Source organism: Ochotona princeps, chromosome 30 (assembly GCF_030435755.1).
Source record: "Ochotona princeps isolate mOchPri1 chromosome 30, mOchPri1.hap1, whole genome shotgun sequence".
NCBI lineage: Eukaryota > Metazoa > Chordata > Mammalia > Lagomorpha > Ochotonidae > Ochotona > Ochotona princeps.
The window spans coordinates 14,596,883-14,624,875 of NC_080861.1; the positions used below are offsets into that span (position 1 = coordinate 14,596,883).

The following is a 27,993-nucleotide window of genomic DNA, read 5'->3' on the forward strand; positions in this document are numbered from 1 at the left end:
AAATATAATTTTTTGAAAGTTAGACTGTCTCTCCATATTTGTTGGGAATTTATCAAGTTAGCTCAGGACAAATGAGTGTTTCTAAGGATGGGACATTTTTCCCCTTCCCTCAGCCCTTCTTAAGCTCTGGATGCAAGCACACTTGTACACACATGCTGACATCAGCAAACTAAGGAGATAGAAATAGCTGTATATAGAAGGTAAAGAATATTTCCATTCAATCTACAAGACACTGCATTTGAATAGCAATTCCCCAAGTGATATGGATTCATTTTATGTCATTTCTATTATGAAAACATTGTTGTTTCATTAACCAGCTTCTGTGTAAGTTCATAGCCTTCCATACTGCTTATAGGTGCTAAAACGTGCCTGGCATACATAAACTCAGAGAGAAATTTATTCCAGAAATCTTAAAATTTGACAGAGAGAAAAGTCAGGCATAGGAAATTAAAGAATGAGTTAAAAGCGTATTTTAAAAGTTATACTGATTGATTATCATTAGAAAGTTTTTACATGATTATTGGAAGAAGCATTGTAAGAAATGGTGCAACATAGACCAGAAGTACTTTGACTCTTCATATAAAGAAATTGGGGGTGGGGGAAGGACCAGGGAGATTCTTCCTGTTGTTTGTGCTTGATTATCGATAGCTTTCTTACCTTTTACGTATATTTTTATATTGCTAATATTTCAAATGCAAGGTTTACTAAGGCTCTACTTGGGGGGAGGGGATTTTCCAGTGTGTTATTTGTTCTAACACAGGGTAGATTAATCAATTAAAAGTAAGGAGATCATTAGAAAGAGTCCTGAACTCTTCAGAAAATCTCTTGAAGTTAGCCCATTAAAAACAGATACATGGCCTGTTTGCATTTAACAGAATGCAATGTGATTGTTACCCAGAAGGTAATACTCAATAGGAAGTCAGGATAAGCACAAGTCATTGAGAAACAGTATAAAGAACATTTAGCTAATTGTTTGACACTAACGAACTATAACTTTGACGTGCTAGCAGTCTGACAGGTGACACAGAAATGATTGATGCATAAATAAATACGTTGAATACACCTCATTAATTTTAGGGGGTGTTAATATCACCTGGGGCTTGCTAACAAACAAATTCAGGGTCCACATCCCAGAGATTCTGATTTTAGATCGGCTGTTGCTGCTACTTCTTGCACAAACTGTAATTTTAGGCACTGACTTAGGAACCTGACCACCACAGCTCCGTTCTCACAGTGAGTTATCATCAGCATTCATGCTCTGGTATTGATGTAAGTTTTAGGGTAGCTAGATTTCCCCTTCCTAGGAGAGAAGCTGCACATGTTTTATCTCAGTTGCCAGTGGTCTTCCAGTTCCGTTGGAAAATGAAACTATTGATGAGCTCTTAAAGACTTAAAATTTCTTTCAAGTATTGGCAGAATATTAATGACCCAGATGCTTAGCGGGCCTTCTGTGAGATATATTTACTCCACACATGATAAACATTGGAAACTTCACCCAAATGGCTGATGGAAATAGAACATGGAAGCCAAACTGTCTCTTTGTCTTCAGTGGGGGCAGTTTTGTTCTGTAGAGGCAGGGGCTAGCATGGGACTTAAGCTCATATCAGCTATTTGGTCCCTGTGCTTTTCAGTGGAATCACAGCATGCAACAATATTTTCCTTTGCAGCTTAAACATTGTGCAAATCCAGACATCCGGAGATGCTAAAATGAAAAATCTGTTTCCCTTTGCTTTGCCATTTCCAAAGTGGACTCTGTCAGACAGTACATTCTGTACATTTCAAGTCAGTGAAATTAGCCTTAATGTGTTGGCAACATCTGTCACAAAGCACTCTTCAGCCCATGGCTTAAACATACTCAGTAGGAATGGATTTGACAATGCATTTAATGAGGCACAATTATGGTTGAGGGCCCTGGTTTTGCCTTAGCAACCATGAGGTTTTCCCTCTTTTCAAAAAATTTGTTTCCTGCAATACTAAAAAGCAGATTCTATAATCTTGGACAAGTGAAGTGACTGGCAAGCATTGTTCTTTGTAATAGGTAAGCAACACACAAGGTTTGGAAGGCCCTTCATTGCCTGTAATAAAACATCATCAAGAAAATTTATTCCTTGAGGTGTTCTTGTCAATGACATCCAGCTTACTCATTAGATGTCTTCCACTCCCCCTAAATTAAAGACTTTATGTTCTAAATAATGTGGGGAAATGTTTTATTCATTGAGCATTTTTACAGTATGTGCAAGGAAGTATAGTCCTCCATATCTTTAAGTTTCCTCCGTTTATCTTTTACCTATTTGCAGCAAGTGGTTGGCTTAGGAAAGGAACATTTTTTAACATCGTTTCCCACACTGTGCCTACTGCTGCTATTTCCGTTTTCGAATTATGTCAGGTATCTTCCCTGTCTTCCCTTTGACTGACAGGTTTCTGATTTATACACAGAAGCGACACTCAATCCTTGCCTTCCATAATCAAATGAATCCCTTAACACCTCTTTCTGTGAAAACACAGTGCTTCCTAACTTAATTTCAAGTACAGGCGCACGAACCTTTTTTTTTAAGGTTTTTTTTTTTCTTATTGCAAAGTCAGAGAGGAGGAGAGACAGAGAGGAAGATCTTTCGTTTGTTGATTCACTCCCCAAGTGGCCGTGACAGCCGGAGCTGAGCCCAATTGAGGCCAGGAGCCAGGTACTTCCTCCAGGTCTGCCACGCGGGTGCAGGATCCCAAGGCTTTGGGCCATCCTAGATTGCTTTCCCAGGCCACTAGGTCACCCTGCCGCCCTGACCCTTCTATTTTTACACATGAATTGTGATTGCTATGTCACAGGCTCACTGGTCTCATTTGCATATTTCCTTCCAGAGACCAAAGTGTGACACACATACCCAGATTAGTTGGACAACCTCTAGATTGTTGAGAAGAAGGCACCCATAGCAAACACGATTTGGTGCTTATCACTAGTGTGTAGGAATGATCCTGTGCGGGACTAGAGCAGACTGATTAGAACAAAGACTCACCTGCATGTTAGAATGTCCAAATAGCTTAGATCTCCAATTCAAGACAAGAAATTCAGACTTGCACACGAGAAGATCAAAATGTTGTGACTGTGCCGGTTTGGCTTTCCGAAGTTGCTTCAAGATTTCCATCCTTAACTCTGAGGTTGTTCTGTAATGTAGGCTTAGGTGATTTAAGAAGACCCCTAGTTCTTCTTAATGAGCTTACTTCTGCTCTGGCACAACAATTACGAAGGTCAGTAAGTACTCATTCTTAAAGGGAAAAAAATGAAGATGCTTTATAAGCTATTCAGGCAGCAGGGAGAAAAAGTGATGTGGTATAGTTGTAATTATATATAACAGCTTGTCGTAGCATATCTTTCATTGAAGAAGTATTTTAGTGGATGACAGCTCGCAGAAGTATCAAGAAATTCAGAGAATACAAATGTACCGCCATGCGTATGTACAAGCTAAAAATCTATAAATCTGCATGTGTTTCCTCATTAATTCTCACTCAGAAATCCAAATGTCACTTGCTCATCAAGCTTTTTCAAATATTTGACTCAATTTTTGTTTTCTATCAAAATTAACCAGAAGGAGGTCATTGAGGAGGTTCAATGGTTTCCTGATCTCTTATCAGCCACACTCAGGAAGTTGAATTTGATAAAACCATAAGAGGATGATCGTCCCATGCAAAATCTCACTTCAGGAAACAGTTCCCTAGGGGTCGCTGAGTGCTGAATCAGACCTGACTCTGTTTCTACAAATCATCTACACACAGGGAAGGAAATATGACATAGTCAGCTGGATGATATTTTAGACAAAGATTAGCTGATTCAGACAGATAACCATTTTATAACTGGGTGTTTTAATGGGCCCAATATGCAATAAGGTCACCCTTTATTACAATCTTTAAAATTCGTCACTGGAATTATATAATTTCAAAGAATCCATGCACCTTATTTTTGTTTTTGTTGTTACAAATTGCACCTTTTTCCAAGTTAGCTCATTGAAGGAGAAAAGTAGAAGAGGACTTAAACATGACTGTGCCTGGCTCCATTTTCCTCTATCCATATGACCCCTTGTGTTTGAATGCAAGATTTAAACACATCTGTTATTATTATATTGCCAAGAGTTAAAATAAATCTAAAGATAAAGATAAACTCTATAGGTATATCTTTCCTAGCATCTGACAAAAAAAAAAGCTTGACAGGTTTGCTCTTTCTGTGTTTTTTTAAAAGATTTGTTTTTATTGGAAAGGTAAATCAGATTTGTGGAGAGAAGGAAAGACAAAGAGAAAGGTTGTTTATCCATTGGTTTATTCTCCAAATGGCCACTACAGCCGGAACTGAGCTCATCTGAAGCCAGAAGTCAGGAGCTTCTTCTGTGTCTTCCACATGCATACAAAGTCTCACGGCTTTGGGTCATCCTCTGTTGATTTCCCAGGACATTAGCAGGGAGCTGGATGGGAAGTGCAGCAGCTGAGGTACAAACTAGCACTCTATGGAATCCTGGTGTTTTTACAAGACCATTGAGCCATTACACTAGGCCCTTTTCCTGTAAATTTTAATGTATCAAAAAACATACATATTCAGCCTGCTTTTCTAAAGTTTAGTATGCACTATTCTTGTGTAAAAATATAGGAAGGTAGGAAATAGACAAAATATATGGGAAATAGTAAACTTGATTTTTAGATCATCAATACCAGATATTAATATATTCTTCAGTGATGAAATCCACCAGGGCTTTCACCGTTCCCTCAGAGATAGATTATATTTGACTGATCAAGAATTATCTTAAGTGAATCATGGATGAAAAGCATAAAAAGCAGTGAATCTTCATCAATGTGCTTCTTAATGAGAAATGTTCAGAGTAATTGGAGAGAGGGTATATATTATATAGGAGGTGGTGCTCCACATCCATTGTGGGTAGTGTAGACAGCGGGCATTTAAACACATCTCGGAAGAATCACATCAGAGAAGAGGAAGCTTTTAGTGTGATGTTCATATAAGCACAAAATGATGTGGATTTACTCACTGAACCAAGTTTGAGTTAGCTTTTTCAATAATTTGCTTACCCGTGAACACTGCTTGTTGCATTATCTTTGCAAACATTCCTTTCTGTGGAGCATGTGGTCAGCTGTATGTTGTTTGTGTTTTTAGGGTGCTGTGATTACACCAACAATGGACCATCCTATGTCAATGCAGCCCACGAACATGATGGGTCCCCTGACGCAGCAGATGAATCACCTTTCATTGGGCACAACAGGAACGGTGAGTGGAAGAGTTCTGCTTGGTTTAATCGGATTGACCCCTTTGATCAGCTACAGCATCCTCTGATTCCACCAGCATTGTCTGCAAATTGGTACAGCACCGTTGACCAACACACCTTTCACGCTCTAGTATGAATAAGCAAATTCCACATGTATGTCCAATTTAAGGGCATGTTTATTCACCATGGTTAAACGAAGGGGCCCTTTACATTGGTTTTAAATTTTAGTCATTTCCATTTCTTATGACGTAATGCACCAGGTATAATAGCTGTTTTTGCAGAAGTTTCCTTTTTTTCACACACCTACAAATCTAGACCCTGGGATTTAATATACTTAAGTCTCATTTTTCTTTTCCCACATTTAACAATTCAACCAATAGATTATTCCTAGCTTATCTGCAAGAAAAGGGGCCAACTCCATGCCTGACAGAAGGAACTTTTTATTTCCTTCGATGTATACACCAGTAAGAAGCGAGACACAGCTTGATGTTATTGAGTTTCTCTGCTCTTTCTGTGGGTACGTTGATAAGGATGATGGTGAAAGAAGGAAGGGCGTTTAATGTGCTTCATCTTTTGCATCAAAGCATTTTTCACTAATCCTTTTCTGCTTACAAAATAAAATTATATTAAAATGCCTTTAACAGCTTTGGCTTCGTACCAGTAAGGCATTTTTTTTTAAGAGGGGCACTATTTTTGTTTTTTTTAAGACAGTTTCCCTGTGTTCAAGGAAATAGATATCCAAATACTAAGTAGAATACTAAGCTCATTATAGAGACCAGTAGAAACAGCACAGACAGGTTCTTATGTGACACTAGCAATGCTAGTTTCTTTTTCCATAAACATTAGTATAGATACTTTTCTCACTTTTAACTATGTAAAAAAAAATAAAAGGCTTACAAATTTAACAATTTAAATACTTTCAACAGAGCACTGGGCTAGAAATCACAAATGCTAGATTCAGTTTGCTTTCAGTCCAGTTGTTTCTCACTGTCCTTTGAAAATAGGGTCTTCTGGCCTCTAGTCCTCCTTCAGTTGAATTATTGAACTCGATGATACATGGGATCACTTCCCTGACATAATTTCGTATTTAAGCCTATTCATTCTTAGACTCTTAGCCTCTTTTTTTTTTTTTTTAGATGCCATCTGCAAACACTACAAAACACCATGCCCATTAAGTATGTATCAGGAGTTTACCTATACCAATGGCTCAGTTGCCAAAAACATGTTGTTGACTCATAGGCCTTTTGCGGTATACGAAGCTTCTCACATATGCACTGAGTCTTCTATAATCCATGCTAAACAGCAAGAGAACTCATATACCTTCAAGAAAAGAGTCACTTTGCCTCAGTAACAAAGTTCAGTTCTATGTACATGAGCACAGTACTCATGTCGAAGGCTTCAGTTACTGAACCTGTAAAAAGCAGTTGATGACTGTTGACTGGTACAAATGCTTTGGATATATCAAATGTTTTCTTAGGTTTCTGATGAAGATTTTTAGAAGCCATATTGAAAACTAGTTTTAATGATGCATGGTGATACAAGCAGATTTTCATCAGGGATATAGAGCTTGAAGATGTAGTATTATTTCCCTTTTATTAACGTAGGTAGAGTCAATTTTAGTATTCAAAACAAGCCAGCTTCAAGAACAGTGTTGCAAGGCCAGTAGTTTCTCAAGTTCCTGTTGCAGGCAGCTCTCCCTGCCCATTGCTTTTCCCTTCAATCGCATACATGCTGAACCAGGGAAATAATATAATTTTTTCTGTATTTAATGACAACCTGGAATCTGCTAAAAGAGGAAAGCTAAAGTTAGGTAAAACATAGAAAGAGACCCTCTTTAGATTTGACATGTTTAAATCAAAAGCAAAGCTAGCTGAGTTGCTCAAGTTCAGGTCTGTGAATATTAAAAATAAAAGAGCTACATTAACTGAGTATAGCACCAAATCCTCTCATGAATAGGCTAATATACATTGAATAGACTAAGAATTGTAAGTTATTATTCAATATATATTATGACTGTGCATTTGAGCATTTACAGCAGAACACATTTATAGGAGATTGCTTTTATCTGGCAGGAAATAGTTAATAATAATTAAATAATATGACACCAATTTTCTTAGTGATGTGGCTTATTTTTAATATCAACTGTCCTCTAGATTTTTAATTTTTTCATTCTTCATTTTCACTCACATATGCACTAGATAATGTAACTATTATGAAAATATTTTAAAATTTAAAAAGGAGGTCTGGAGAAATAGAAAATGGTAGTCTAACTTTGTTGCTTTGTTCAACAAAACAACACTAGATGTGTTAGTTTCCAGAAAATTATTTTTTTCTCAAACTGCTACTTTGTGATATGCCAACACAGGTTCTATTTTATTTGGATTTTCTTGGTCATTTAAGTGACTGCTATGTAGTTAAGTGTGTATTTTTTAAATCAGATTTTCTTATCTGATTGAATTGTTGCAACATTTTCATTGGCTCAGGGAAGGAACCCATCAGCATGGATGACCCATAGGCTTTGGACTCAACATTAAATTCAGTTTTGTTTTCTGTCTCTGCCCTGTTACTACCTCTGCATGTTCAGGCAGCTTACTTAACCTCTTGGAACTTTCATTTCCTCTTTTATGAAGTGGAGTGACAATGTTTACATACTAGGGGTGTTTAGATGTTACATGAAATGATAGCTATAACCTACAACACACAGTGGGCATTTATTCAATGAACTGCCCATTCCTCTCATGGCTTCTAATTGGTGGGGGACTCATGCAAGATGGCAGAAAGAATACAGCATCCACAGGAGACAAGACGGATTCCTTTAAAACCTCCACTTCAGCTACTGATGTAATCCCCTAGGATAATGATTGTGATTCACATTAAAGCAAAATATATTTCAAAATCATTAAGGCACTCCACAAATGTCCTGGAAAAAATAGTATTACAGAAACAGATTTATTTTGGTGCAAAAAAAAAAAGTTCAAATCCATCCACATTTTCATGAGCCGATTTCCAGGCACTTTTTGAAGATCATTCTCTCATCAAAATTTCTCTATGTTTGCTTACATCATAAAGAGTCATATCACGAAAACTTATGATGTTAGAGATTATACTTTAGAAATTTCCAGTGCCATAAGAATAAGCTCTCTGCCTGAATATTGGACACATAAATGGGAATGTGGTGTCTTTGGTATCCTGAAACATACAAGGTTTGTCTGGAAAAGGCAGACAGCATCAACTCCAGACAGCTATTGCTACAATGATACATGGATTTGGAGCAGTCCTAGCTCCAAGATTTTCAAGATAACATAAATACTTGGAGTTTGATATAAATTCTCAAACACTTGAATATTGTACCCAATTTCCCCCACCCCCCAGCAACTCCCAATTTGTCTATGAGGTTTTCCTGGTTCTCCTCCAAATTCTTTGGCCATTGTTTCTTTTTTCTTGAATGGGTGTCTGAGCTGGGGTTTCATTTTTAACTTATTTTTTTTCATTCCTTATGCAATGTCATTAACTTTCATGGTTTGAAACCCTGTTTTTGATGCTAACAACTCCTAAACCTGAGCCCCCAATGCTAACCTTATCTTAGCATATTAAACCTCTTTATGGAACTATTTACTAAATATCTCCATATAAATCTCCCTTAGACATTTCAAAGTTAGCATGACCCGCACTAATCTCATGAGATTCCTCCCAACTGAGCGCTCTTCCTCTTTGTTTCTGTTCCCTGTTTCCTTATAAGCTAATGTCATGAGCATTTACCCAGCAGGAAAATCACACCCCCAGAATTCAGTCCACACCCTTAACCTTCCCTCTCCTCACCATGTGCAGTCATTGATCAACAACTCAGAATTTTGTTTAATACGTTTTTGTCAAGTGCATCCTTTCTCTCATATTTCCAATATTTCTGTCTTGGGCCTCATTTGATATATTGTAATATGCTGGTAATTGCTCTTTCTGCTTTCATTCTCAATTTTCTCCAGTCCATTTTGACCATGCTGCCACAGAGAGATAATTAAAACACAGGACAGTCTCTGTCTCCTTTCTGTACTTTTTCTTAGTCATTCAGACACCTGAGGTCATTGACATCCTGCCAAGCAAGACATGAGCTAGTTCAGTCAAATTGAGAGAGGGACCTCAACTCCAGAAGAGATGAGTTCCAAGAACAGATGAGAGTGATATCCAGTGAACGTCCTAGAGTATTCAGTGAGCAGGGCTAAGAGCTGGAGCTGGATTAGAATGCGACACTTTTAGAAGGAGTTGCTTTGGCCTTGGCTTCCATCCTCTTTGCCTTACATATTCTCAATCAAGGAATTGTACTGAGCCAAAGCTCTTTTTTTCCATCTTCCCAATAACAGATACATTTGGTCCTGAATAACCCCAGATTTTGAAATGGGTGCTATTTGGTTTAACATTTCTCTACAATTTCCCATATCAAAAGTTTGCACTTAATTCTTTATCTGTTTTTAAGTTGAATAAAATCCACACTCCTAAAAAACATAATGAACTTTATGCAAGCAGTATACTCACTTTATCCCAAGGCTGTGCTGACCTTGAGAAATTTTTGTGGCTTTTCTGCTTTTGTTTATTTTTTGGTCACAGGATTTCCTTGATAGCACCAAAGCTGCATTGTCCCTAATTTCTTATCACTGTGCTGTAAGCTTTCGCAGAAACCGCTGGGGATTTTACAGTGTCACAAGAAACCTCTGCATTGCATGACCATCTTGTTTTACAAGTTGCTTATCTCCTTCTCATTTGTTCAGTGGCTGGTCACCACTGGCTTACAATGTCACCAACATCTGTTGAAAGAAATTGAAAATTTCTATTCTGCAGGCACCTTGCCTATCATGTTGTTTGTGTGTGTGCTCCAAGCCACTGATGATTTGTGAAGCATTGGTTTCACATGGTAAAACAATGGCCATCCACAAAGTAAAATTGTGCTCCATTCGGTGACTGCTGTTCCATAACATGGTGGAGTCATGCCATCCCTTCACTGCTGTGAAACTGCTTGGAGATTGTCTTTTTCCTCACTATTCGATATGAATACAAATTTTACGACGAGAGTTATAAAAAGAATCCACAGGCTGTGATATGGAAATATTGTGTATGAATTAATGGAATAAACATTAGTGAATACATCTCTTCAAATTATTTTCAGGAAAAAAATACCAGTTAATTCATAATGATCACAGCGAGATACAGAGAAAGAAGAAATTGTAATAAGTATGTTAGGTCTTATTGTAAAATGACATCATTCGCATGTAGTCTTGTTATATAAACAGTGAACGAGTGAGCATTAAAAGAGAAAGTCTAGTGTTTTATGAAATGATTTATTTCCTAATATTGATTTTTGTTGTTACAAATTGGATTGTGAGCTCAAGTAAATTAAAAACACAATAGAAAAACTGTATTAATTAAAATGACAAAAAAAACCAAAGATTGCTATTAAAAGAGTATATTCAAATTATACTCAACATTTAAGAAACTATTGTCGAGGGAAATATATATTTATATACATGCATGTATACCACACACACATATATATCCTTCAGAAAATATCAAAATAATAAATAATAGAAATTCCTGAAAGAAGTGTAGAGAAAAAGTGTTTTCAAATGCTGACCCTATAAGGATAGTAATTTATATCTGTGTGTCAGTTAAATGGCAAGATGGAAAATTAAGGCACTTCAACACATTGTACTGGTGGACCCCAGCCATAAACTAAAATGCTATGCAGCATAAAATCAGTAATTCAGGAAAGAGTTATAACCATAAGTTTAAAAAAGTTATATGAAGATCTGCACATGTGGAAAACAATATCAATTATTAACAGTATTTATGAAATAAAACTATGAAGAAATACAAAAGAAATGTGGTTATTTCTGTGTTGTGGAATTAGGGGTTATTCTGTTTTAATCGCTTATTTTCTACATTCTCTGACTACTCAATACAACACAGTATTTATTTTATTTATTTTTAAATATCATTTAAAAATTCTAGTAAAATAAATGGAATAGTCCAAAATTTAACTCATCTTTTTGCATTACTAACTTGTTTTTTCAGTTTTTCCCCCCGAAGGAACTAGAAATTGCTACCAATATCCAATATTAATAGAACATTTGAAGATACTTTAAAACTTACATATTTATATATTTGAAGATTATAATCAATTCATTGCTTCACTTCCTTATTGCAAAAAACAAAAACCACTTCATGCCCATGGTTAGCTTGCATTTGAATTGGTTGATCAATGTTCACTTATGTTGGTCAAGGTGCTTTGCAATATTCATGTTCCAATCTGCCTTCCCACATCACAGAGAGAGAGATTAAGACCATTCTACTTAATATCTCCTTGCAAGAAGATGCAAGTGAGAAATTTGTGATAGCCCCTAAAAGTTATTAAGCGGGTAGAAAAATAGCATTGAAACTTTTAACTGTTAAAATGGGATGCAATTTATATGAAAAAATACAAGTTTGTGCAAGAACATTTCCTAAAACTATGCTTTGGCATGGCATTTGAATGTGAGCAAATAACAAATCCATTTTATACTGTTTACCCCTCTTCCAGGTGAGTTGGGACGAGATTAAAATTTTCTGCTTGTAAGAGGGGCACTGAGAGCAGTGATCTCTGGCCAAAGAAAGTATACTGAGCAGATGTCTTTTTCATCTCCAAAGCAGTTCCAATTTGTCCTATCTAACCAAATGTCAAACTGACTGCCATGCAGTTTATTTAAGCTTCTTCTACATTTGTCACCTTCAACATCATCTGGTCAGTAGGTTCTGTTTCATGTGTGTCTGCTCCCACACTTATCTCACATTAAAATCCTTGACCTTGAACCAAACCCCCTTCTGGTTTGCTTCACAGGCGACCAAATGGGATCAGAGCTGAAGCTCAAATGACCATGAGCCCTTGGCTTCAAAAATGCATTTACCTTCATAGACTGGGAGAATGTGGGACATGTACATATTTCTTTTACATTTCTGTTCTGTCTTTGGTCCTACAGGACTTTATTTCATAGCATTACTGGGCTATGAATACCTGAACTGCCTCATAAAAAATCTCTTGGGTCAGCCAGAGAGGGTAACTGATTCAATGAGGAAAATAAACATGTTCTGGGACTCACTATTCGGTCATGGAAGATCACACTGACTAAGAACCTGGTCAACGTGGAAATGGAAACCAACCATGGTATTTGCTGTAAACTGAGGATTGCAATGCCTTGACCACTTGAAGACCCAGGGGTTAGCTGATCACAGCACACACGTCTGGCCTCTCCACATTGTAGAACTAAGATTCTATTTTATTTTCTTTTGTACTTCATTGCATTCTTTCTCATGCTCTTTTCATTCAAAGATTCAATCCCAAGACAGGATTATGATACTCCACCAGCTGTTGTGTCAGGTAGGAAAATTCTAATTCCTTTAAGGCTTCCTTGGAGGGGTGAGATGGCGGTTGCCTGGTTTTCTCCAAAACTCTTTAAAGCAGTGATCCTCAACAGGGATGGGCAGTGGCAACTTCATGTTCAGCTTGGCATGGGGCGTATGTAGCTATGAAAATTATCTGTAACATTATCATCTAGTTTTAAACCTGAAAAAGTTGACACAATGGGAAAAAAAGAATGAAAGCTCAAAGACGCATTGTCCATCAAGGACACGTAGAAGACGAGATGATGTGTCGGTGATTCTAAGTGTTAGATAAGGTCGTCAGAACTGTGGAGACCTGGGAGGAGGAGTTTATATCGAGAAACAGAGGGCATACGTTGATAATAACAACAAAGCCAGTTTGAGGAGCACTGCTTTAGAGACCAGAATTCTTTTAAAATTAGAAAGTCATCCCTATTTTGCTTGTTCAGCATTAAACACAGGGCCTAGCACGTAGTAGGCACTCAACATAACTGTTTGTTGAATGAATCAAAACTTGAAATTGGTTCTAAAATTAATATTTGGATATCAAAATAGGAGCTTCCAAAATTCCATTGTGCAACAAAGCAGCTGAGGTTAATTTGAGAGCACATTCATGTTTTAAGAATTTTAATTAGCAGCATTGAAGTTCTTTCACAAAATCCAGCGGTGCAGTTTATAAGAAGCATATGTAAGTGGAGAGGTTGGTTATTTTGAACTGCATAAATCTTCTTGCATTTTCATCTTACTTTTGAATTTTAGTTTCCTGCAGAGGGCAAAGTAAGCACTCTTTTCCATTTTGTTAATATTTTCTTAACTAAATAAAATGCTGGTGGTCTGAAGGATTTTGAACTCCTGGGTCTTTTGACGTGCCATATGGCAAAGACAAAATCAAAACCAAGGAGAAAGTTGGATAGACAATGCCAGACAAGAAATAAAATTCAGTAGCCCACGGGACAGATCAATCTGGCAACCTGATAGCAATTTTCGTGCAGAAAACGTCCTGCCCTTGGCCACTCCTTTTGCTTGACTTGGCATCCTTTTCTCAGATCTTGTGACTTGTTTCCCTAACCCAATGACTGAGCACTTATCTTGGAATTTCAAGCAAGAATGGGTTTAGTAAGGCACAAAGAGTTAGTTTTCAACTAGAAATACCTGTCAAGACTCTTTAAGACCTCTATGCATTTCTCTTCATTTGAATGTCACCTCTTTGCTCAAAGTATATAATCATATTTAGTGTGCCAGCATCATTTAGGTTACTCATGGAACACTATGCCCCCACCCTGAAGAAAGTTTATTTAATGAACCCAACTTACACTCTGTTTACTATAAAATTTATTTTTATTTTTATTGGAAAGCCAGATATACAGAGAGGAGGAAAGACAGAGAGAAAGATCTTTTTGTTGATGCACTCCCCAAGCAGCCGCAATGGCCAGAGCTGAGCCAATGTGAAGCAAGGAGCCCAGAGCCTCCTCCGGGTCTCCCATGTGAGTGCAGAGTCCTAAGGCTTTGGACTGTCCTTAATTGCTTTTCCAGGTCACAAGCAGGGAGCTAGATGTGATGTGGGGGTCATCAGGATTAGAACCAGCGCCCATATGGGATCCCAGTGCGTACAAAGTGAGGACTTTAGCCATTAGACTACCATGCTGGTTCCTTATATTATGTTTAATATCATTTTTTTTGGCATCTTCACTTCACAAGACCATTTGTCAGTGTTTATTTTATTATGTAACAATTATTATCATAAAGCACATAAACAGGTGTGTGACTTCAACTAACCTGAACCTTTTTTGCCAAGTGTTTTTGAACAAAACAATAAAAATATCGGAAGTACTGGCTAGATAGCAGCCATGGGTCAGGCTCAAAGATAAATTAAGACAGGACTTCAGGATGAAAAGCTAAGCTGACAAATTGCCATCTGGTTCCATCGACAGGAGCTATTTAAAGTTCTTGAGCTGTCAAATAACTTGATAAAGTAGCAGTTTAAAAGACCGAATCTAGAGGTTTTTGCATGTTCTTCAGAAACAGGAAGAATTCAATGGAATTATTAGAAAGCCCAGATCTGGAATATTTAAAATAAAAAAAAAGTTGTACTAAGTTTTCAGTAGTAGCATGAAGGACAGGACAAATACAGACTTAACATGAAAATACATTTTGGGATTTTCCCCTTTTTTGGAGAAGTATTTTTAATTTTTTAATTTATCTAAGGTGAATACAAATCATTCCAATTTGTATTTTATATATGCGTACATTTTAGATATATGGATTTAAGAGCATGATACTTCCCATCCTTACCTGCCTCTCACCCACACTCCCACCCTCCTTTCTCCTTTTTTTTCTTTTTACTTTTACTTTTTGCAATAACATACTTTATTTTGTTATCATGAACTTAACCCTCCACCAAAGAAGGAATTCAACAAGTAGTAAATAACAAAATAATATCTTGAAGGGTGTCAAAGGTATTTGAGATCTGAGATTGCATACTTTTGCTAAAACGTTAGTTTTCTGGTGATACAGTTTCATTCACTTCTGAACAATTGTATATCCGTTGACTAATCCCTGTCACATCAGGAAAGTTAAATGGGCAAGGGTGTTGTGTTATTTTCTTCTGAAAGCTCTCAAGGTGCCAATACTAGCCAACGAACTACTTCTTTGTCATTGTAAAGGCCATTGCAGTTGCTAACCTGCTAGATATTAGAGTCTAAGACATCTAGTTGGTAATTAAAAAGGGACATAACTCAACCTAATTTTGTTCAATTGGCATTTCAAATCTACATGGATTACTTTCTAATTTTGATGCTACTGAAATACTGAAAAGACAAACACCAAGAGAAAACACACCCCTTCGGGGGATGGAGGAACCTACCTTAATGTTTTTATTTGTATTGTGCAACATATGAAATACGGAAGAACAAGAATATAGGAGCAAGATTTGAAATTTTTAAGAATAAAGTGAATTTTGAGCTGGATTTTGGAGAATGAAGAGGAGTTTACCAGTTGATTATGAGTGGGAAAAAACAGTAGGCAAATAATACTAGATGTATAACTCTTAGATACAGGAAACAGCATAGAGTGATTAGGTCACAAATCAATGAGCAAATGACTCCAGTATATACAGAAGCTAAGTCAGGAAAATCTGATGTTGGCTAAGAACCCTTCTGAACCATACATCATTTTGCTCTTTTATTCATTTTAATAATATTCTTTTGTGGGAAATATACTATGTGGTGATCAGTGTACTGGGTTCTATGGATACAAAACCACTCTAAGAGCTCAGGGTCTAATTGGTAGGTTGAATGTAAATATAAAACCATGTAAGAAATATTCCAGGAAAAGCAATACAATAGTTATGCCTGTAAACTTATCAACAAGATGTCTGAATTCACAATCTGTTTTGGATATTCTGTTTTGGAACCTTGGGAAAATTAGCTTCCTTGTAGCTTAGATTTGTCATCTGGAGAAATAAAAAATTTTGTAGGCATGAGATAAACTGTAGTAATCTGGTTATAATAAATTTTGTCGCGAAATAAGTGCCCAAATATTATTAGCCACTACCATATTAATCAGTTTTGACACTGAGTACTGTGATAGCACGGAAAACAAGTAACGCTCAAGGTATTTTCAAGAAGTTCATGGAAAATGTGTTCTGTGAATAAACTGTGCTTGGATTTCAAAATGTGTTCAAGTCTATCTCTCCACCAATTGTGAAGTTCTTCCATCAAGTAGAAAATGTCGGAGAAAAAGTCTCGGTGAGAAAAAGAAAAACTAACATAAAGACACATGTGAATTAGCTTAATGGAAAATAATCCACAAGCAGAGTTCAGAACAAGGTGTCAGCATTGGCTTGTGTGAAGGCTCAGGGAGAAGAGTACAATGAATTCATGGGGATTACGAATGATACATGATACAAGCAAGGACTACAGAAAACATCTCTGGAGGAAAACATTAACTGAGTAACATAACTAGATATAACAAGTCTATTGTGCTGGCACTACACAAAGCTGTTTTAAAGATCCTAAGTTGGCACCTTATTACTCTGGCTGTAAGGTAAAAAAAAAAAAATAATGTGTGTGGGTAAGAGGTCTAAGTAGGAAACCAGTGAAATGAACTCAAGAATACAATCCAATGAAGAAACCACAGTGCCGTCATTTGGATCATGACAATGTAGAGTTGATAAGTTTTTTGACATATTCAGAAGGTGGAGCCCATAGGGCTCAAAAGTCATCTGAATATTAGAATAAAAGAAGAGAGAAGGATTAAATCTAGCTTTTCAGTTTTGAGAAATTGGGCCCAGCACAATAGCATAGTGGTTAAAGTCCTCGCCTTGAATGCCCCGGGATCGCATATGGTCACCAGTTCTAATCCCAGTGGCCCTGCTTCCCATCCAGCTCCCTGCTTGTGGCCTGGGAAAGCAGTGGAGGATGGCCCAAAGCCTTGGGACCTTGCACCCGCGTGGGAGACCCGGAAGAAACTCCCAGCTCCTGGCTTCGGATTGGCTCAGCTCAGGCCGTTGCGGTCACTTGGGGAGTGAACCATCAGACGGAAGACCTTCCTCTCTGTGTCTCTCCTCCTCTCTGTATATTTGCCTTTCCAATAAAAATAAATAAATCTTTTTTAAAAAAAGTTTTGAGAAATCAACAACCTAAGGCATCATTTGCTAAGATGCGAACCATAGAAAAAAATGAAGTTTCCCAAGCAAAAGGGTGAGACCAGTGTTGAACGCGCTAAGATATCTTCAGTGTATCCAGGGAGATCTTTCACACAAGTTTGGATGCATTATTCTGAGCTCAAAAGATCCATCCAAAATGGAGGTAAATTTCAGAGTCGCAACATGATTAAATCATGTCACCCAGGAGAATGTGCCTAGAGTCAAGGTACGGAGCAAAACTTTGAAAACATAGGACAAGGACAAAACAACCCCTTTTTGAACAGACTAGAAAAGAGAACACCAGATACAGAAGGACACATAGGTGTGACTTCAAAGAAACCAATAGTAAAGGATGTTGGAAAAAGACAGATGTATTTATTGATAAAATCCTGAAAAGAAACCACTGGGTATCATTATACAGAACTTTCACTTGAAGCATTAAGTGAAATTTTTTGCAGAGACTAATCAGGAGATGAGATCATAAGGACCCGGGGAGAACAGAAATTTGCAAAACCTGAAATGGATCACCGGGAAATATCCATAATCTTGAAAGGACTGGACTGGGTGTTTGAAGTTCAGAGTAGAGTAAGAGGGGCCCGCTAAGTTCCTGGCATCAACCAGAAATCCAATGTGGGCACTAATTCGTGTCCCAGCTATTACACTTCCCAACCAGCTCCCTGCCTGTGCCTGGGAAGGCAGTGGATGATTGCCCAAGGCCTTGAGACCCTGCACCCACGTGGGAGACCCGGAAGAAGTTCCTGGTTCTGGGCTTCAACTCGGGGCTCAGCTCTGGCTGGTTGTGACCACTTGGGATGTGAACCAGCGGATGATGAAGCATCTTTCTCTCTGTATCTTCCTTTCTAATAAAAATATAAATAACGCATGTCTTTAAAAAAAAAAGTAGGGTAAGAAAAAGGCCAGTGTTCTTCAATAATTTGCAGGAAGATTATAAAGATCAAAAGACAATGGGGCCTGGGGACTTAGGAAGAAAGCAGAAACATATAAAGACTAGAGTGCTCATTGAGATAGGACTGGCCAAGGGGCAATACCTGACTGTGATTTTCAATTAAAAAAAGTCATTTTTTGGGCAAAGTTCATATCAAGAAAGGAGGTGACAGAAGATAAGGAAACGATGCAAGTAGGAGCGTAAGAACCGGCTGTTTGAATGCAGGGTTTTCTTCATGCATGGCTTTGGTTCTGTGTTTCTGCAGTTCTCTAAGTATGAGTGACTTATGGGATATTTTGCTTAGGAAGGAATTGGAGGTAATTGTGGAAGCTTTAACAGTAAATGCACTTTTAAGAATAGTTGTGTGGGAAGAGAAAACTAATGTGACAATGTTAATATTCCCCACAGCTACATAGTCTCACCTATATGGTGCCCAGTTCATTTCAAGGACGAAATAGAGTGTGGGAACCAGCCTCTGTGCTTTAATGCCAAAATCAAGGATCTCTTCTCTCTTTTGTGCTCCTTTCCCATAATTATTAAAATTCCTTAAAGATCTTCCTATTTTAAGAATATTTTAATGAAGAAAATATGTGTAAATGGTGAGTATAACATCATTTTTTATCCATGACTTCATTTTCTGAAGCACATATGAAAATTACAGATAAGTTCAGTCAAATTTTATCTCAATTGCCTTTAGCTTAATTTCCCTAAAGGGCATTAACATGAGATCAACCAAAAAACACAGATCAAAAGTGGGATCAAGATCCATCCTCCTTTTCGCAAGAACGTGGACTTACGAATAGGAAGTTGGGATTTAAAAAAAACCATCGAAAACCAAGGCTAAAAATATGCATCAAAAAGAGCTTCTTGAATGTGTTTGTGTTTATTCTTTGCCTCATTCCTTTTACTCTCTGGCTAAAATACAGTGCAATGGTAAATGTTATTGTACAAATTCACAGACACAGCTTTATCCAGACAGTGTACGTAAATCATGATCTACTAGATCATGATTTCTAGAAGTTATGCTCTAAGAAAAAAAAAAATTCCCCATATGGAATCTCACTCTAAATAAGACAGAATTCCCAGCTCAGACACACACAATTTTTCTCACATTGTTTTTTCTAGTTTGTAATATAAATTTCTATTAGAAAGCCTCTTTCATATTCAATCAATGACGTTCCACTGAGGATTCGCTTGAACTCTGTGTTTGTGCTGCCGCTTCTAGAATGAAAATGACGTTATGGAACTACCCTAAGATTTAAGGGGGTTAAGAGACAGTGTTTTAGGTGCTTTACAATAAAACAAACCATTTGTCAATATCTAAGCAACGTTTGTTTTCACTGACACGATGAGCTAATTACAAACGATTTCCATCTCTTAATTAAAAATTACGTCCATTCGTACCTCCAATTAGCCACAATTAGCCACTAAATTGTATTTACTGTAAAAGAACCTACACAGAGTTGCAAGTGTTCCCACAAGTCACACGTGAACATCAGCTTAATTTCTTTGCTCAAGTCCTGAGCCTTTCCGATTACAAAACCGCATTTCTTTAAATGCACTAATAAATTGATTTTTCTTCCTATTCAATACGTTGTGATAAGAAAGACTTTGCTCATCATTTTGCGTTTATTCAACTAATATTGCCGACTTACTTCAGTGCTACAAGGAAGCAGATTTAAGCAGTACAGAGGAGTAAGCTGCATTTCTTGCTCAAATAGTGAAAAAATCTAATGACAGGAGACAGTGTTACAAAGAACTGTCAAATAGCACCGCGTATATCAGATACCGTAAGAATAGTCTGCCAAGCCAACTTTGCACTTGATGTTTCAACATGTATGTGATAAAGAGCGTGCACCTGCTGAGTTAACTCTGTTGTTGTTGGCATGCTTGTTTTCTTCGTTAGGTTACAAAAAACAAAACAAAACACAAAACAAAACAATGGTGGCACTATGTTAAAGACTTTTCCTGTGGGGTTATAATTTTGATTGATCTATTCAAGTAACTTACCTGAGTGGGAGCTTCTTTTTCTTCAACTCTAGCAATATTTTGCTATAAAGTTAATGTCACAAGTATCCAACTTCACCATTAGAGTGTAATAACGGCCGTAACAATGATGCAAAGAAGTAAGCAAGCCTGATTCCATTGGAGCTTGGCTTAAAACATGGGCAGCAAGCTGGATGTGGTCTTTGGGACCCCATATGCCCATATCTGGTATAACTGATTTATCTCCCTAAATATTTCAAGTGAAAGATAATCACTGGCATTCTTTACCATACATATGACAGGTTTCTCCTTTAAGATTAACCTTTCTGAACTCTTGTTTCACCAGAGACACAAGAAACATTAGCAGGTCAGAGGTGAAAGAGAAGAAAAGGGATGAAAATCATGGCGTTGAGTGCTTTAGTTTGTAGCATATAATCGATTATAGTGCTGATGTTTTGAGACATGAGATACACTTGATTTTCATATTCTCATACCATATAGGTGCTTAGTGTTTATTTCTATGATCAAGCTCATCAACTAAGACATCTAATGTAAATTCAGTTTTATATGGTAGATTTTTATATTCTACACATTTCCAGCAAAGGTGATTCATGTATGATCCCAAAGAATTCATGGCAGATGTATATTTTACATCATGTCACAATAGCAAGGGTAGGTTTGTTCTTGCTATTGTCATTGGTACCTGTCCACTGGTTGTCCTGAGCTTCCAGTGTTAGCTGTTCCATGCCCTCTGGATAAGTACTTGTCCAAGTGATGTACTCTGCTTTGCACCCTGAGGTAATGAAAAATATTCCTGATAGCATATAAAGCATACATTGAATAAAGGTCTGAAATGGACAAGGCCCGGAATGCCCGTTGCACATCAAGTAGCATTGAGCATCACAAAATGCTGTTTGTGGCTAAATCATTCACTGGCTGGAAGCAGCAGAGCTATCAGAGTAGCAGCTCATTATGTCACACAGTACCTTAGACACAGAGACTGCCAAACTGTAGAGAGGAAGAGAGAATCTTCAAGGCAAGGATCAACTTTAAAAGAAGCTTCCGACGTGCAGGAATCTGCACATCTGGTCCCGAGAGCACACGATTCTCTTTTTAATCAAAGGCACAAAGTGGGCACTTGAGGCTCCTGTCAGAGAATCCAACCATGAATTAGCTGTGATTCAGCACTTGCCAGAGGCCTGCTGGCGACATCTGATCCTGGAGAGATACTGCCAAACAGGCACGTTAACATTTCTCTAGGCTCTGTGTTACATTAGTTAATCAGAAAGCAAAAGCCTGAACCACATGATTGCAAGTCCCTATTGAAAGGCTTTCTCTGCGTTAAAATTAATTTTTTAACTTCTACTTAGCTGGTACGTAAGCAAGCAGTGTTACTAACTTTTTTAAAATGTCTCAGGGGATAGGTTCTTCCTTATTTTGTCAGAGGAAACAAATGGAGACTCATACCTTGTATTCAGGGCTTTGCCAGGAATCTCTAACCAATAAATGGATATACTTCTTTCAAACTGGCAGTTTGAAATAAACAACTTAATCTGTTTCTTTTTTGGCCCTGGTTATAAAGACAGGTGGAGTAAGATGGGGCATTACCGCAAGTGTTCCCAGTATCCTGCTCAATCGGCTGGTCTCAACTGTTATCTGATTTATGTTTTTAATTTTTTTAGTACAAGTGTTAATGCAGTAAGCCCTTCACAAATTCAGCCTGAAAAGCTAGCTTGAAGGCTATAATTCCTACAGTAAAAAGTAAATGAAATGCCAATGGGCTATGGGAAGTTGGTGTACTATAAAGCCTCAGCGAAAAGACAAGCTGAAAGATAACCTTAATTATGTATGGCTCGAAGAAATTCACCAGTAGGCATTGTTTCTATTCCTTCACACATGTGACTCTATGTATAGATGAAAGGATGATTTTAAAAAATATAAAAGAACTTACAGTTAATAGGGAGCATGAGATTTCAACTTTCAGTATTTTGTGATTCAGTGTATTGTGGCATATGGAAATAATAAGACTTTGACCATAGATAATACAATTTAGTTACATATGGATGTTAAGTCTAGATTCCACAATAGACATGCATATATGTGTGTGTAAATGTGTGTGGTTTGCACACAGGTATAATGAGTACATACGATTTATATTATTTTTTAAAGATTTGTTTATTGTTATTACAAAGTCAGATATACAGAGAGAAGGAGAGCAGAGAGGAAGATCTTCCATCCGATGATTCACTCCCCAAGTGACCGCACGCCAGTGCTGTGCCAATCCGAAGCCGTGAACCAGGAACCTCTTCCAGGTCTCCCACGCGGGTGCAGGGTCCCAAGGCTTTAGGCCGTCCTCTCCTGCTTTCCCAGGCCACATGCAGGTAACTGGATGGAAAGTGGAGCTGCCGGGACTAGAACCAGTGCCCATATGGGATCCTGGTGCATTCAAGGCGTAGACTTTAGCCGCTAGGCCACTGTGCCAGGCCCGACTTATATTATTATATATTTTTCTTTTACTTTTGTGCCTAAACTAGAATCTCTTGCTGTGGGAATGAGTACTGTGCTCTTCCTTATTATACCAACTTTTATTCTACACCTACCTGAGCAGTGAACTTTGGTGCATTCACGATGATTTTCCTTTGCTCAGATATTGATTGAAAAGCCATCAGCTTTTCACCTAACCTTGAAACAATATCACAACACTAATCACTTCACATTAAGTTTATTAAAAAGACAAACCATCCAGTTCAAAGGACTTCAAGCCAATGGGCCCTTGGATTTATATGAAGTGGAAATGTTTTCTTGGCAGCAGGACCTTGTTGGTTTCAGACTGATGAATTGCAGGGCCCCGATGTACTGTGTGTTAATTACTTTATGTGCCTCTTCTGAGTCGAGTCCGCCTAGGAGACTCAGATCTGGAAAGGCTCAGGACTCTCAGGAAATTGGAATTTTATTCCTGAGTAAGCAGTTACATTAGAAAGTCAAATCCGTGGAGTTGGCAAACAAACAAACAAAAAAATCCCTGTGACATTTGACATACTCATTATAGAAAGTCAAAGCCTCCTAGTGAAAGATGAGAGACCAAGTTAGATTCACTGCTGTGCAGAAAGGAGGAAAGGAAGTTCGTCAGGTGAAGCATGGGGCTTCTCAAAGGAACAGGTGTGGCGCGAATCATTCTGAAAGTTGTTGGTGCATTGTAACTTTGGGTTTTTTGTTTTTAATTGGAAAGTCAGATATACAGAGAGGAAGATATTCCATCTGCTTATTCAATTCCCAACTGGCCACAATGGCCAGAGCTAGGCCGACCCGAAGTCAAGAACCCAGAGTTTCCTGTGGGACCCCACATGGGTGCTAGGTCCCAAGGCTTTGGGCTGTCCTCAAGTGCTTTCCCAGGCCACAGGCAGGGAGCTGGATGGGAAGTGTGGCTGTCAGGATACAAAATGACGTCCATATGGAATCCTGGCACATGTGAGGCAAGGACTTCAGCCACTAGACTACCGTGTTGTGCCCATGCATTGTAACTTTCAAAAGGACTTTAGAAATGACAACTTATTCTGCACTGGGTGCCATAATTAATTCAAGGATAACAGAATGATTGTGAGCCATGTTTCTTACCAGGGGTGGGAGGTGGGAGAAATCCATTAGGACTGAAGTCATAACCAACCCAGGGGGAAATGGTCATTGGGCCTATGCAGAAATGTTTGTACAACGACCTTGTGTTTATCTTTTTCCCTCCACAGTCATCAACTGGCTTTATCTGATAATTATTGATAATCTGAAAATTGTTTAATTAAGAATGCTATGACTTTGCAAGTACCTACTAGCTAGTGAGAGGTTATTTTAGAATTTTCCATTAATTCTTTCCTTATACCCAGGACATTTATTGCCTGACATAATATAATCAAACATTGAAAGACCTTGGTGGGCTCGGCGGCGTGGCCTAGTGGCTGAGGTCCTCGCCTTGGGGACCCGGGATCCCATGTGGGCACCGGTTCTGGTCCTGGAGGCTCCGCTTCCCGTCCAGCTCCCTGCTTGTGGCCTGGGAGGGCGGTTGAAGACGGCCCAATGCATTGGGACACTGCGCCCGCGTGGGAGACCCGGAGGAGGTTCCGGGTTCCCGGCTTCAGATCGGCGCGCATCGGCCGGTTGCGGCTCACTTGGGGAGTGAATCATCGGACGGAGGATCTTCCTCTCTGTCTCTCCTCCTCTCTGTATATCTGGCTGTAGTAAAAATGAATAAATCTTTAAAAAAAAAAAAAAAGAAAGACCTTGGTAAGTGATGAATGTGCGAATGAGCTAGGTCAACAATGGTGTTTTATTTTTCTGAGATGCCGAGTGTCTATGGAACTACTGGGAAAGCCAAGATGAGTTTACATGTAAGAATACACTGCATTCTCTATTCTGAGTGTTGTCTGTGGACGACGTCTAATGCTAGACTGCCACAGTCGTTCTCTGAAGGAATGCCTGGGTCTTCTACAAGTTGTTTCTTTCAAAGTGCACTCATATTCACACTGCTTCAGTTGTGAACTTCATCACTTTCTGAGTTTCAAAGCGTTAAGTTCTGCAATTTTTGCTCAGAAAGGGCTATCTCCTCCTTTGTGGGAAAATAAATACATTTGAGAGTAGCTTCAAAGTCTCAATTCACTTCAAATGGCTCTTTCTTTATTCTTCTGTTCCTGGGCTCCTGTTTCGTCAAACCAAGGCGCTCTCTTTGTCACCTTTAACCTTTCCTTCTGTGTTCTTAATGCCAACTGTTTGAAGTTGTTTTTGTGGTCTCAGGGTGTTGAATTCTCTCTAACCTCTTCAGTTGTTCACTCCTGAGTTTTCTGGTAGTTAATGAAATATGGAGATTTCCCAGGGCACTGATCTTAGAACAGTTTGTTTTTGTTCATTTCTTTCTTCAGGGATGCCACCTGCTTCTGCTTCTGCAGCTCTGTCATGCTTACCCAACCCTTTGTTTTGATTTCTGTGCCAGTGTTTTCTCCCTCTTCTCAAGTGACCCTTGTCCATTGCTGCACCCTTAGCTGGTCTGTTGATAATTCAAACTTCATATCCACAGTCGAAGCCTTTGCATGTGGTTTATTCCGTAGGCTTGCGTTGTGTTCAGCCAAACCTACCTGTGATTTCTCTAAGCCAATATATATATATATATATATATATATATATATATATATATATATGTATTTTAGATTTAGTGTAGCTGTGATAAGGATTGTTTTAGTCTTTGGCAGTGGATTGGAGTACAGCTCTTCTTTACGGGTGAGAACAGATGGCTTAATACTCAACTGAATTTAGAGTATAATGCACAGTCTTATAAACTGGCAAGTCATGTTTCTTCCAGCTAATTAAGGTACAAATGTAATAGGCATTTGAGTGCAGTCTATCCCAATGCAGTCTTCCTTGTTCGTATAGATTCTGCTTCCCTATTACATTTTGAATCTGTTCTCCAATTTCCATGGTATTACCTTAGTCCAGCCCAGGTCCTTGTCATTCTTTGTTTTTATTATTGAAATGTTTTCTTGACATCATCACCTGGTCTTCCCCCTTTACAGTCACCTTTAACAAAAATTTTTGAGTTAATTTTGAGATTGATATTTTAAAAATCTACTTGGATATGGTCATTATTAATAAACAATTATGAATTATTATATTGGATAATTACCCCTGATAACTGTCAGATAAGAGTCCAAATCAGATTTCTTTACCTAAATTTATCTTTTCTACTATCAATCCTCAAACTGAATGCACCACTCAGCCTGTGGTTGGCTTAAAGAGATAATTCTACACTGGGGCAGGTGCTGAGTATGACATTCCATGGAATCACAGTGAAGTCATTACTCACTGATCTTGGTATGAGAACAGACTATTCTGCAAGGAATAGTGTCCTTCCTACAGCTAGCATCCAGATAAAAGGGGATTCCCTGGGTTCTCCTAAATTCTTCATAGCTTCTCCATTTGAGGATATCAGTCCAATGTCAATTTCAGTGGATGGTTAAAACACATGGACCCATGTGTAACCAGCAACAAGGCAAGTGACATTCTCAGGTTTCAAGTACTTGCCAAACAATATAACATATTCACTCTGACTCACACTTTTTCAGACCATTCGCTAGGAGGAATGATATTTTTGAGGGACAGTTGAATATTATGTAGTGTATCTCTTCTCTCTGGGTTTTATCCCTGGATTAAACTGAGAAAGCTGTTTTACCTGCATGACTATGTCCCACTGATCCCCTGAAAAACAGCTTTTCATGAAGTATGCCTTAGCACAATGTCATTCGCTGTGTTTGAAGGATACTATAATAAATAGCTCTTGGAAACTTGCTTCGCTTCCTTAATGGCTGTTGTTCACCAGACTGCATAGTGTTGCTCCTTTCCAACTCAATGGGAGAAGCATTTCTGTTGATTACAAGAAAGTCTATGAACATGTTTATGTTCTTAGCTAGTAGGCACCATGACTCGTGGAACATGGTGCTAACTCTGATAACATTAAATGGCATTTATTTTAATAGCCTTCTTGCTGACTGCATCTTTATTTCACTGTGTTTTCGTTTTCTGACTTCATTATGCTACAGTGTTTTAAGTTGTTTATAATCTGCTTTAAATCCTTTTGGGGAGCAATATGAGTTGTAATTAAATTCTGGAAATGGGGACTCCCGATGCACTCTTTTTCTTGGTCAACAACCACAACTCAAAGTCTAAGAGCATTAGGAAGGACTTACTAAATGTTGTGTTCAAGATACTTGACAACAATCCACAATCTACCTCTCCAACTCTTTCTCTTCTCTTTTCTCTACTGGTCGGAGTTATTTGTAGCATGAGTCTGGCTGTGAGTCCCTTCTATTCTGCCTTTGCTGGCATTGGGTCAATTTAGAACTTCTGTTCTGCGATATCTGCAATCTCTACTGGCCCTGTCATGCCCTTCTTTAATGGTCCATCTCTTGCATGAATCTCTGAATTTCTCAGCCAGAAGTGATTCACAAAGGCTTCTGTTAGTACCTATTGGCCTCCATCTGACACTGGAGATAATTGTGCACAGTTTACCACCTGTCTTTGGGTTGCATGTGCCTGGGATGCAGAGACCTAGAACTCTCACTTTGTGGCAAGATGTTCAAAATTTCTATAACAATAAAGCAACCATTGAGTAGGCACATACCTGCAGCTGACTCTCTCTCCAAATAAATATGGAGGACAAAATACCAGCCACACTGAGTTTGTCCAATGCTTGAATATTCTCTATTAGCCTTACAACATAGGATTTGTTATTTTTGAAAAGTCCCTTCCCCCCAGGTAACTGTCATTCCTTGAAAGTACAGCATGATAGCTAGTCTTGCTGATTTGTGCCGTGTCCTTTCTTAGCCCAGACTCTATGCCTATCCAAAGCCATCATCTTAAACATGCCCTGCTTCCTCCCTTACTTCCGTCAGCCCAGAGATAGAATCCCTAGTCCTTGGCCTCCTGTGGATCCTGATGCCGTCTTCTCAAAGCTCATCCTCTTTCCTCTGAGCTCCTGTTGTCAAAAATCTGCTTGCCATTTCCAGGATGGGCCAAGCTTTCTGGTTCTCTGCATCTGTGGCAATGCAGCACGTATGAACAGACCCCATGTTTTGAAAACTTTTCCCTCTGCTCTCAAACTTACGTATGCTGACTGGTTTTGCAGTGACAGTCTCAGACACTTTCCTCTTCCTGGAATCCAAATTCATCCTTATGCATTCTCTTCGAGCTGTCACTTTTCCTATCCCTTTGGATTATAACATTGT

The 27,993-nt window shown here is 38.3% G+C and overlaps 1 protein-coding gene across 9 annotated transcripts in view; it reads left to right on the forward strand.

Annotated features, from left to right (window-relative positions):
- The window catches only part of RBMS3 (RNA binding motif single stranded interacting protein 3), a 1,058,437-nt gene that overhangs the window by 1,009,874 nt on the left and 20,570 nt on the right, over window positions 1–27,993 (forward strand). For 7 of the 9 annotated variants that reach the window (XM_058657125.1, XM_058657127.1, XM_058657128.1 and 4 more), the window contains 2 exons: window positions 5,147–5,257; window positions 12,607–12,654. In XM_058657125.1, the coding sequence (XP_058513108.1) occupies window positions 5,147–5,257; window positions 12,607–12,654 (159 nt within the window). The remainder of the gene's footprint in view (window positions 1–5,146; window positions 5,258–12,606; window positions 12,655–27,993) is intronic. The other 2 variants (XM_058657126.1, XM_058657129.1) reach the window with 1 other exon arrangement.